Source organism: Octopus bimaculoides, chromosome 19 (genome assembly GCF_046866305.1).
Source record: "Octopus bimaculoides isolate indiv1 chromosome 19, ASM4686630v1, whole genome shotgun sequence".
In the NCBI taxonomy this organism is placed as follows: domain Eukaryota; kingdom Metazoa; phylum Mollusca; class Cephalopoda; order Octopoda; family Octopodidae; genus Octopus; species Octopus bimaculoides.
In genome coordinates, this window is record NC_142946.1 from 2,452,906 (window position 1) to 2,465,936 (window position 13,031).

At 35.7% G+C, this 13,031-nt stretch overlaps 1 protein-coding gene across 1 annotated transcript; it reads right to left on the reverse strand.

Moving 5' to 3' along the window:
- Positions 1-705: 705 nt before the first annotated feature.
- Positions 706-11,556, reverse strand: LOC149131739 (stress-associated endoplasmic reticulum protein 2-like). Its single transcript, XM_089366489.1, has 3 exons — positions 11,224-11,556; positions 7,367-7,439; positions 706-6,168 (listed from the first exon to the last, which is right to left on the reverse strand). Exons 1-3 carry the CDS (start codon positions 11,305-11,307, stop codon positions 6,131-6,133), a joined length of 195 nt encoding a protein of 64 aa, XP_089222615.1. The 5' UTR covers positions 11,308-11,556; the 3' UTR covers positions 706-6,130.
- Between the last annotated feature and the right edge of the window lie 1,475 nt (positions 11,557-13,031).

The window sequence follows — 13,031 nt, forward strand, 5'->3', positions numbered from 1 at the left end:
AGTGACAGGGATTATAGAAGAGAAAAAAAAAAGAGAAAGACTGAGCTGAATGGTGATATGTTGGGTTGTGTGAGGAGGGTATCTAGAGCAATCCAATATTAGAAGAGGGTGAGTAAGAGAACAGATGGGGAAAAGGAAAAGAGAAAGGAAGAAAGCAATAGCCAAGAGTAGAGAGAGATGCTGTGAGAGTCATTGAAGGAAAACAGGGTGTGGGGGATTCATGGGGATACATCAGAGGGGGAAAGCTGAAGAAAAAGATGAGGCTGTTGAGGGGGAAGAGAAGCGGAGAGTGAGAGAAAAGGAGGCACAAGATGAGGAGCAAGAAGATGTTGAAGAGTGCTATGGATGTAGGAGGAAGAGGAAGAGCAGAATCTCAATGCTGCAAATGCATTCTAAATGTGGAGGCAGTGGAGAGGATGGAAAAAGAGAGAGAGAGAGACTCAAACAGACAGAGTGTGACAGAGAGAAACAGCAGATGAGTGAGTGAAGGAAATGATAGAAGGCATCCAAGAGGTGTAAGAGCTGGTAGTAAGATTAAGATAAGAGGAGGTAATTGAGTGACAGTAGAGGTAACCTGAGAGAGAGTGTGAGTGATGAAGAGATGGGAGACCTGGGTGAGGGGAGATGTAAGGTTCGGGTTAGGGATAAGAAATGGAAGAACAAGAAGTCTGTGCTTTTTGATTGAGAGATAAACAAAAATCTGTGTGAAGTTCCAAATACAAAATATTTATTAATCATAATCAAAACAATGTGTTGTTATGGTGAATGACAGAAAAGAAAATATTTAAGACAAGTAAATCAATTTGTGTGTGTCAGCAGCCATGAGTGGACTAAATTCGTTCTGTGGTTGTTGTCAAGTGCCATAAATTTCTGTAGTGTCATAAATTTCTGTAGTGTCATAAATTTCTTGGCTGCTTTATGGTCACTGGCAAATTAGCAGATAAACAAACTATGCATAGTTAATGTCTTTCAATGAAAAGGAACCAAAGACAAAATTATTAATGACATTTCAGTATGTCGTTTGTCCAAAATTATGGTAGTATACAACATATGGATTCAAAGGGTAAAACATCTGTTGGATTTATTGTATTTTGTTGGTCACCTCAGTTATTGATTAAAAACATGTTCTTGAGGGTTCTACCTGAGATTTGAGTGATCACCTTTTTTCTGATGTTATCAATCTATGACAGAATTCTGTTATTTATCGGTTTTTTTTTTTTTTCTGAACAGTGATTCAGGTTTGATTTCTAGTCAGTGAGTTGGTGTTTAGGACTCTATCAAACATTCCTGCTGTATGCATGTATATACGTCGGTGTGTGTGTCACAGCTTTTTAATTGCTCCCCTTGTGTTAGGATGTGTTTTTCTTTTTCTTGGGTGGACAAGTCTTCTGTAACATCATGTACTGGCAATCAGTAGAGTCTTTTGTCTTCAGATCAGCTTTCACCATTTTGTCCTCAGTCTTCTTTGGCCCTCCTCTTCTACAGACTGGAACAGTCATCTTCAAACATATCTCATGCTTGTATCAACATAGTCTCATCTCCTGTACACTACACCTGACTCCGCTTCTATCCGGTCTCTCTCTTGGCTCATTTCTATTCTGGCATTCAAGCATACTGACAAAGCACATCTATTAAAGCAAGAGAACTTCATTTCTTTCAAGTTTTCACAATTTTTTTGCATGCAAGACTCAAGTTACCATGCAGCATTGCAGTTCTAGCACACCACTTTCATTCTGAGAGAAAAACTTGGTGCCAGCACAGTGACGTAACTAGAGTGTGTGCTGCCACAGCAGTCTTTGAGTTTGCCGCCTCTCTCTCCCAAATATTCCTGCTACACATATGTATGTATGTACATACGTTTATACAGCAGACCCAAAAATGCCATCCGAGGTGGACCCCACGCCAACACCCAGTTACACCCTAGTCAGCAATGGTAGTAGCTCCCTGAACTTTTTCCAACCTGTATAGTAACCTGGCGACTTTACTTTCCAAGTAACCATCTCCCCCACCCTATGTCTTCTAGCTAACAGAAACTATCGACTACTTCTGGTGAGCCACCTGGGCATTTAAGAGAATCTATGCCAAATCACCCAAAAGTAGAGAAAGAACTGTGAAACAGGTGACATACATTAGTCACCATTTGCATAAAGTTACAAGTAGTTAGTAACCAGCCAAGGCATCATGATGCATTCTGCTTTCACTGTCTCATCAGAATGCTTTTTCCTTTAGCTTTGTCAGGGTACAACGACTTTCAGAATAACTATTTATTAGTATCATATAATTGACATATGTGGTTGAGTCTCAGAGTTGCAAAACTTTGGTTAACTGAAATTATCCATGCAATTAGTAAACAAAGTTTCCTAAATGAGGCATTCAAAAATTTAAAAAAAAAAAAAAAAAATTAACACAAGCAAGGGAGATAAATCCAATAATATAAGCTAATTTAATGGAAATTAAAAATGTCAGATCAGAGTGGACCTTGTATTTAAAAAGCAAGACAGGATTCATTTGTATCGAATCTCCTCAGTGAATTTTATCCAACTCAGTTGGCAAGGCATAGAAGTGATTAGTATTTTAAATAGGAATAGAAAGTATTTCCTTTTATTATATCAGTGCATCATACATGTTGACTGCATGTCTGAATTAATGTACATATACATTCACATTCATTGTGTATAAATGTATGTGCCCACATACAAATATGCATGTCTCTGTGGATTTGTGCGCACACACATTCATATATCACAAAACACTGAAGGCACTTGAACAGAAAGAGCCTCTCTGAAGGAATAAGGGTCTCTCTTGGCACAACCAGTCATAATTAAGGCTTCCATCTCATGAGGCATGAGAACTTTGCAGCCTTTTGATGCAACTAAACTTCATAGGTACCCCTACTTTTAGTTGCAGATTGTAAGGAGACACAACAGATGGCTGAATGGAGGCTAGGATAAACTCAGAAGCATTTCTTGAGATGTGTTCATTATTATACATTTTTTTTTTATCTAGACACATCCATTCCTTAAAAGAAAGCGCTATTAAGTGTGATTCTCATATTGGAAGAAAGAAATCTTTGAGGCCTGCTCTCAAAGTCATTAGCCAGTGTATCCTTGAGAATGATTGGCAGAGTTTGCCTGAAATCACCAGAGAAAAAACTGTGACTTCAGCCGAGTTGTAATTTGTGATAGGGATCTGCCAATGCAGTCTTTGAGACATTGTGCAGTCACCTGATACTTTCAGTTTGGATTGCTTTGAAACCTCTGATTTCTTAATACTGCACATATGACTGTTACTGTAGCTCAAGCGGCAGCTTAAAAAACAGAATGACGTCAGTGCTGCCACCTGTGAACAAAGCTGCAACAACTCCAAATGAGGACACTGCAATAATATTTGAGTGATTAAACTTTGGTCCAAATTAGGTTGAGCAAAAATGCTTTACCAATTCCATTAGAAGCATCAAGGGAAAGTACTCCTCTTCACTGAGATATCATTAATTGTTTGATCTTTGTATTAGTTTTTTTTTTTCTATAAATATATCTGGAACCACATACACACACACATTAATATAATGGTACCAACTGTAGAAGCAATCAGGTAAAAATTTTTCTTAAGTATATGAAAATTTAAATTGGATCACATACATAAACAGACTCAAGATTGTGTTCTCATTAAAGTACATTTGAGAGTAGAAGAATAAACTTAAGGTCAATAACAGAGTAAATACAAATTAACTGTAATAATCAGTACAATTATACTGGTAGCCTAATATTTTTTTTTGTACCTAATGAAGATTCCATCACAAAAGCAGAATTTCCTTTTCAGAACCAGAAAATACTTGTCCTTAACAGCTACTAACCCTTTCCAGACATTATGCCTTTCATAAGGGTGTTGTTTTCACACATGAAACAGTTCACCAATCACACACACACACACACACACACACATATATTCTTGGTCATATCTAAAAGCCATTATATGGTGGTGAGCTGGCAGAATCGGTTCCATGCTTAGTAGCATTCCATCAGTCAATTACGTTCTGAGCTCAAATTCGACCAAGGTTGGCTTTTCCTTTCATGGTTGATAAAATAAGTCCCAGTTGAGCATTGGGGTTAATGTAATTGACTAGCCCCTACTCCCACACCTGAAATTGCTGGCCTTGTGCCAAAACTGGAAACCAATATCTAAAAGCTGTAAAGTTAACCTTCATTCATTTATACTCTCGAACTACTGTGCCTTCTTCCTGTCTTCTACAACAATCTCTGCTCCTCTTATTTCATCCTTCTATACATTCAACACTGCCCAATCCTTTTCTTGAACTACTTCCTCTAAAACTAGCACCACTAACCATCAATATTTTAAATTGATATCAACTTTATCCTCACCTTTATTACAGACAACATAATTTAAAAATTGAGTAACATTTCAAAAGCAACTTGTGAAAAAACAATGGCTGACAATTCTCAATAAGTTCTTAAGAATGAAGAATTTTCCTTATGACAGAGTTCTCCCAAGAAGTATGTTCCAGATAAAAAAAAAAAAAAAAAATGAAATTCTCCACTATCTATTCTATTTCTGTGATTATCATTAAAAAAGCAGTATAGCTTGAATTGATAAATTTAAGGATGTTTTACCATAACATAGCTATGTAATATTTCTGTTTTGATAGCCAGACAAGAGAAACTGCTCTTATTTTCATCAGGATAGAATAAGTAATTATGTTGGAATTATACCAATGTACACACTCCCCTTTTCACAGAACAGGCTCTATAATTACTAAAGAGAAATCATAAACTGAAAAAAAATAAATAAATAAAATAAATGGAAAAACTGCAATTTGCAATGTCATTTTCATTATAGAATAAAATTCTTTATTAAAACAAGTTGTTTAGTCAAAGACTATAAAGTTCAGTGTTAGACTTTTCAATATTACAAAAGCTCAATTGAAGCAATTTAAATACTGAACATAATTGTATTTATTAAAAAAAAAAAACTACTAATAAATAATAATAATTATAATAATAATGAGCCAAGCAGTAGTTAACCATTAACTGGAAAGTTTGGTGAAATTGAACCATAATTTGGAATCCAAAGAATTTTGTATGTAACAAGAATAATAACTAAGAATCTACTAAACATATTCTGTTAAAAATATAGAATTGAAATTGAGACAGTTTTAATTTACAAGTTAGCTTCAGCTTCTGAGCTATACACCTCTCTCAGGGCCAAACTATTTGAGTATAATCAAACATACAATCAGCATGTAATTTGGTCCCTTGTTGAGTGAGAAACAGCTGTTGTAGTTGAAAATATCACCAAACTAAAGAGGATCAAGTATTGTGAAAAACAATACTTTATTAGTGGAAGACAAACAAACATCATAAAAAAAAAAAAAAAGAAGGGGGAAAAAATATAAGCATTACAGAAACTCTTTCAATGAAAAGGGTGAAGAGGTGCCAGAAATAAGTGAAAATGGTGCAGAGCTGAATAGGAGAGATTTGATAAATGGAAAAAATGTAACTGTGGTGCTGTTTGTACCGTTTCCATTGCTAAGGATCTTGGAAAAGGTAAATGCTATTCCTTGTTATTTTCTGCATCCTAAACCTCTCAGGTGTTATCCCTATTTACAAAATTTGACAATTCCGAAGAAATAATATTTAATGTAAATAAAATTTAAATGGAGTAAGTAAATTACGAAAACTCAATTCTAAAAACTGTATCAAACAATTTTATCATCCTTATTTGTAGCTCCAGCAAATGGTTTTCTAACCATTTTATTAAAGCTAACAGATGTGATATGCTTATAGTTCACTAAATGGGTGAAATTAATTTTATATTAAAATAAAACATTTTTGTTTAAGACAATGTGATGAAGTAATTTATTTTCACATTTTAATATATTTAAATAAATTTTATCAAAAGACACATGTCTTTAGAAAATAAAATTGTAAACGAGAAAAAAAATATATTATATGGTATGAAATGATTTCTGGAACAGCCTATAGAGAACATCATTTTTGAGGAGATGCCCTGGAAGGAATATATTTTTCTTCACTTTCAAAATAAGCTGCCCAGCATAATCAAAATCCATATGGCATCCTTTCAAACAGATTGGTCAAATATCTTCATTGATTTATTACGTCATCCGAATACTCTGAATTATTTGAAAGACAGCTGTAAAATAAGAAAAAAAAAAAAAAAAACCTTTCATTGAATCTGTACTCAACAATTAACACATTAAAAATAAACACTGAATTGATTGTATTTGTTGTTTTAAAATGTTTTTTTCTTTCTACTGATTTCCATTTTTGAAAAGAGAGTAAGCATACGATTTGAGAAGACATTTCATACAAAGTCACTTCTCAGAAAGTAATAGCCTGCATATTTAGTAATTGCTGTTTTAACAAAATAGAAATACACTAAGACTCAGGGTGAAATGTCTAAAGTGGATAGGTTTTAGTGAAGAGTATAAAGCTACTAAAGTTGCAAGAACAAAGGCTGTTTATAGCTTTATTTCAATCATATTGTATAATGTAAACAAAAAAAGGTCACCGATATAGTTGAAGATAAATAATCTAATCTGTGAAAAATCTAACATCTGTTCATCAAATTTATGACAACTGATCATATCTGACAAATAAACAAGACATGATAAAAACACTAGCAAATAAATAAAATGAGAAAAACAAACACTCTGATCAATATATAACCAGTTCAACTAACGAGATAACATTAGGATTCTTAAATATAACTAAATAAATAATACTTGGTCTTTCATCCCAGTTTGACTGGAACTAACCAAAGCTATTAAACCAAAGCAACTACAAAAATAACAATAAAATTATGCATTTTTCTTTAAATAACAAGCTAAACAGTTTTTATTCCATGCTAAATCCAACCAACTAACTTCTTGTGATGCAATCTATCCATTCACTCACACTGCATCTTACTCAAACAGAAGATGTTATTACTGCAGAATTATCAACCGATGGATTGCCACCATCAACAGGTGGACACCTTTAAGATAGCTTCTGATGAAACAGACCTGTGATTAAAAGCTTTCCAGCATTTATCATCACAACTTGCCTTCAGACATACTGTAGGTTGTGTTTTAGGGAGAATTAGCTGTCATTTCAAGTAGCTGAAAGGGGATGTAGAGGCTTTGCTCTTTTGTATCCTCTTAGTTTTTCTTCTCGGAGCAATTTGAGATTATAATGGCCAGGATAAGCAAACATTTCAATATTCAACATTCAAGCATTAATGAAATAAAATTAAAACTGCTGAAGAGATAAAATAGTCCTCATTACAACTAAGTCACAAATTATGGAATGAAAACTGTCATTGATTTAAAGTAGAAAGTGGTAGTACATACCTGAACCACAGACAACAAAGATAAACAGGGCCAAAAGCCATGGTCCAACAGGATATTTGTCATCAGTCACCTTCTGTAGGAACAAACATAATAATTGATGTTGGTTATAATTCAGATTAAATAAATGACTAATGAATATATAGATTCATAAAAATGTATGAAATCAAGTTGAAATCATCATTGTTTTGACATCCAATTTCCCATGTTTGCATAGGTATTCACCAAGGCAGATTTTCTATAAATTACAAATTATATGTATATGACCGAGATCTTTGGAGATATGCTGTACTTGAGAAGACCCGACAAGCCAAGTGAGACCATAACCTGTGTCCTATGCCAGTGGTGTATAACCAGCCCACTTATGAGTACCCTTCATTCATTGGACAATAAACTTTGCTTGCGAAGACCTGTTGAAGCAAGTGAAATCAAAATCATTGATGTGGCCGATAACAGTACCGCCTGATTGGCACTCGTGCCAGTGGAACGTTAAAAGCACCATCTGAGCGTGATCGTTGCCAGGGCTGCTGACTGGCTCCCATGCCCGTGGCACATAAAAAGCACTATTTGAGCGTGATCGTTGCACATGTGCCAGTGGCACGTAAAAAACAACATTCGAGCGTGGCCATTGCCAGTGCCGCCAGACTGACTCCCATGCAGGTGGCATGTAAAAAACACCTTTTGAGGGAGGTCGTTCCCAGTACCACCTGACTGGCCCAGCATGGACATAATTATGACTGAAACAAGATAAAAGGACACACACACACACATACATATGACCAAAGTCAAGGTGTTCAAAGTTCTTCCTAGGGACACAGTGAGGAATGCTAGGTTCCAGAGCCATCTTGAAGCCAGGGTGGAAGCTGAGGACTGCTACACTGAGTAAACTCTTATCTCACATCCATAATCTAGTTGGTATTTTTTGATTTTTAAAATATATATATGAATGTGTGTGTGTGTGTGTTTGTGCCTTGTTTCGTGTACATGTCACCAAGATGAAATCTGAGAACTTTCAGATCAAGAGACCAGGAAACTTTGCTGGTCCTATGGAGTATATCTGTCCACAGCCATCTGGATTACTGCTCTCAGCTATGGTCACTCCACAGAGTCAATTTAACAGCAGAACTTGAGGTAGTTCAGCAATGTTACACCAAGAAGGCAACATCAATAGAATAGTTGACCCTACAGCACAAGAAACTAAAACAAGGGCAGCAATACTGAACTAAAGGTCAGTCACATGAGAGCGGCCACTAAAAAGCTGATCATACTGGTAGTGCCCCAGCATGGTTACAGCCATTGGGCTGAAACAAAAGAATATGCATACATATATACAAACATAAACACAAGTATATATAACTACATAGGAACAGGAATGACTGAATTCTCAACCACATGTTCTTGGTTCAGTCCCACTGTATGGCACCATGGGCAATGTCTTCTGATGCATGTGAGCATGGAAAAGTGTACATTAAAAACGATGATATATTAGACACATGGAAAAAAAATTTAGCTGCTGTTTCTAACAAGCCCAGAACCACAGTCCTCTATTGGTGTGGATGCTGTCAACACATATGCTACCATATATAATACATATATCAGTCACTTGACCAATATAGCACAACTATTCAATATCTATCATAAGCAACACCTCCCAACACACACAAACTAAAATACAAATTTTCTAAAATATATCACATTGTGTAATCTTGTAAACAGAGCCAAATTCATTGCAGTGAGATGGGGGTGGGATGCCTTAGGCCTCCTGCCCAGACCCTGACATGTTGCCTGGAGTAAGCTGGATTAGAACGTGAAGTAATACATTTTTTTAGCTGTTGTATATCTGCTAAACACGTGGTGGAAGCCTTGCCACATGTCAGTCTTAGAACTAACGTTTTGTATTAAATGCATTTGCTTACATAGCACCGTGTAGTCAGAAGTCTACTTTCCAAACACATGGAGTCAGGTTCGTTTCCCCTGCATGGCACCTAGGGCAAGTGTCTTCTATAGCCTCAGAACAACCAAAGCCTTGTGAGTGGGTTTGGTAGACGGAAACAATTGGTATTGGTGTGTCAGTTCGGCAAAAGAGACCGATACAAAAACAGGCTTAGAAATATGAAAAAAGTTCTAGGATCGATACGTTCGACTAAAATTTTTTTGTTTTACGTATTTTACCTTTTTTATGAAATGTACAATTTGTATAAATTACGTGCAATAAAGACTTTGAGGTGTAAATCTGGTTATTTGCCGTATATTTCAATTTTTGTGTATCAGGAGCCCCCCACGCACGCAACCCCCTTCCCACCCCCATTAAAATCAGGCAATACGTCAACCCCCCACAAACCACATAATCCTCCCAAAGCACTACAAAAGTACACGACCATATGCCATCACAAGTACTGAGCCTCTCGTTCTGCTAGAAACAGCAGTTAGATCTCCCTCTCATCATTTCACCGTTTAAAAAAAAAGGGGGGGAGAATAGACTAGATAATAATGTAACAGTAAATACCACCTAAAAGATGGTCAAGTTCGGAGTACTTTTGAATAAGGTTTACTAGAAGCTAAACAACAAAATTTTCTAGGCCAGCACCTATCACCTGCCATATGTCAACATCAAGTTGGAAACATTTTACTTTCTTGAAAACCTCGGGATCTGTTTGTAAAATTAGTAATTAGTGAAGATCCAACTCAAACTAGATATTCGAATTATTCTGATAATAATATTAGGTGGTATGTACTTAATAAGGCTTCGTCAACAGAAACGGGTTTTTGGTGTGTGACGTGTAATTCTCTGCTCCACACACAAATGGTAACAAGGTTTCCGCTTCCAAATCCGGATCAGAGATTTTCCATTTATACATCTAATATTCTTGAGAAAAAGCATGAACGTCACAATTTTTCATCTGTCGAAAACATCAGACTATCTTTATGAAAGTTTTAACAGATACCAATGGACAACCGGATTCTAAAATACAATACGAGAAAGAAGTTCCAGCCTTCTTCCTATCAGTCCAACTATGTCTAGTTTACTGGGTCTATATTTCTTCCAGGGTCTCATTATTTTAAACAATATTAAACGCTTTTCCTCAATATGTCTCTTCTGAAAGCTTCCATGATTGGCGACAAACACACACATTATTGTTCCTTCTCTTCTATAAATAGGTGTTGTATATACGAAAAATGAAGTTATCAAATATTCCGAATAAATATATTTACCTGGAATCGGTGATTTGAAATTCTGACGTTTTTCAGTTTACAAACAGAACAATTTGGGAAACAATTTAGGGATTCGTCAAATAAATACATAAACAGAATCTAAATAGAATTTAATAAAGCAAAAGCTGCAGCATATTTTTGAAAAATAATGGCTTTTTAAAATTATTATTATTATTATTTTCTGTCTGTGATAAACAGGATTCCAATGAAGGAATCCATCTACAAGCAGTGGAACCATATTATAGATATGCTGTGGGCCATTCAACAATATGTTGCGTACGGTGATGCGAAAAAAGTCTACAAGTTGGTTTTGTTGTCGACATATGGTACCAGGACTGAGAGGATTAAGGCCAACTTTAAATACATGTGTATTTGAATGTGTGTGTATATATATATATATTATCTTTATCTTATGATATTTACTTTGTATTATATTATACTCATTTATTCTGCTTTTACTTATTAATTTTCTATATGTGACTGTGGATTTTCATCGCTGAGTTCATGAACCTTGGTTCTTTTCCCTAAAACTATATAGATAGATAGATAGATAGATATATAATGCTAGTGTACATTTCACACACTAATTAAGGGTCTGAAACGAAAATCTAACAAAGGAAAATAATAGTAGATGAGATGAAGTTTACCAGTGTTTTCGGGACATTGCCCCTGTTGGCCACATTCTGGCTGTGTTTCTGGTTGGCGATTCTCATTCGTTGCTTCGCAGCCATATTCTCCTCTACCAACTCCAAACGTTGAGAAAATAGAAAAACACAGAGAGAGAGAGAGATGTCTTCGAGGGAGGAAATAAAAGTGGCAGACTTTCCTTTTTCGCTGCTCGGTTCACGGGGTCAGTATTTGAAAATCAAATGGAATTGGTGAAAGCCAGGCTAAGTTTGGCGAATGTTGTTCAAGATTTCACAGAAAACCCACAGCTGAACGACGTCGTGGATGGTTTTAGTGAGCGAGGGGGAGAGAGAGAAGGAAGAGGGAGAGAGAGACGTGGTAAGAGAAACGAGAGAGGAGCACGGAAGAAAGTGTGACGTTGAAAGAGAAATGCGGAGGGTTGAGGACTGGTGAAGAGAAAAAGGAAGAGTGAGAGAGAAAGAAAGAAAGTTGAAGGTGAGGGAAATATAGATAGAGTAAGAGGAAAAGAAGTGGGGAAGCGAGAGATAATGCCACGTCACAATATTTGGCAAAGTAAAACAACAAATCCTTTCTAACCGACATTATTTATTTACTTATTCTATGTTGGACACTGTTGAATGTTTTATATATATATATATATATATATATATATATATATATATATATATATATATATATATATACATAGATACATGCGTACAGATATGTATTCGTTGTAAGATTCATTTGAATCAAAGTATTTTAACATTCAGGACACCAAGAAAGATTCCAGCTCAGCACATACGTGTATATATCATACAAACACATCCATATACACACGAACGTATCCATAGATTTACATATATATATTGTACACGCACACATACATACACATATACAATAGACATGCAAGTGTATCCCCATGCACACACGCATGTTCATTCACGATCCAACGTAAGTTCCAGATCCAAAATAGGGAAGGTTTCATATGTTTTGTTTGTATAAAATAATAACACAAATGGGTTAAAGATTCACTATAGCTGTTTCAGACGCAATTAATATTGATTAATACTTCGATTACATCAGGAAAAAAAAAAAACTTCTTTACGGCGATTAAAAATTTGGTTCTGACAAAAGTCTTCTCAGTTAGGCATCATTGAAGAAAGTCTCTCTTCTCTCTTCAGTGATGTCGAACTGGGAGGATCGATCCACATCTTGCGGTATCTTTTTGTCAGAACCAAATTTTTAATCACCTGAAAGAAAACGGTTTTTTTTTTAACGATGTAATCGAACTTATTGATCAATAAAAATGCATGTGAAACAGCCGCAGTGAACCTTTAAACCTTTTGTGTTCCTATTCTGGGCAAGTGCCTTCTACTATAGCCTTGAGTCGACCAAAGCCCTGTGAGTGGGATTTGGTAGACGGAAACTGAAAGTACTAGGCTTACAAAGAATAAGTTTTGGGATCGATTTGCTCGACTAAAGGCGGTGCTCCAGCATGGCCGCAGTCAAAATGACTGAAACAAAGAATAAACGAATATATATTATATATTTAATATATTTTTATATTATACATTTAGATAAAGATAGATCTGACCGGTTTATGGAGTTACCCTGGGTTTCACGTCTATAAAGCACTTAGCTTTACAGCATTTCTTCAGATCCTAGGCTTATGGCCTCTCCATCTTTTACCTTTTACTTGTTTCAATCACTGAACTGCAACAATGCTAGGCCACCATCTTCAAGGGTTTAGTCAAACAAACCACTCCCCTCCCTGGTACTTATTCTATCAATCTCTCTTTTGCCAAACCTCATATTTATGAGGACA

Coding starts and splice junctions, on each gene's coding strand:
- LOC149131739 (XM_089366489.1), bottom strand. CDS start 11,307: ATGGCTGCGAAGCAACGAATGAGAATCGCCAACCAGAAACACAGCCAG. Junction 7,440..11,223: donor GCAATGTCCCGAAAACACTG/GTAAACTTCATC, acceptor TTGTTCCTACAG/AAGGTGACTGATGACAAATA. Junction 6,169..7,366: donor CTTTGTTGTCTGTGGTTCAG/GTATGTACTACC, acceptor CTTATTTTACAG/CTGTCTTTCAAATAATTCAG.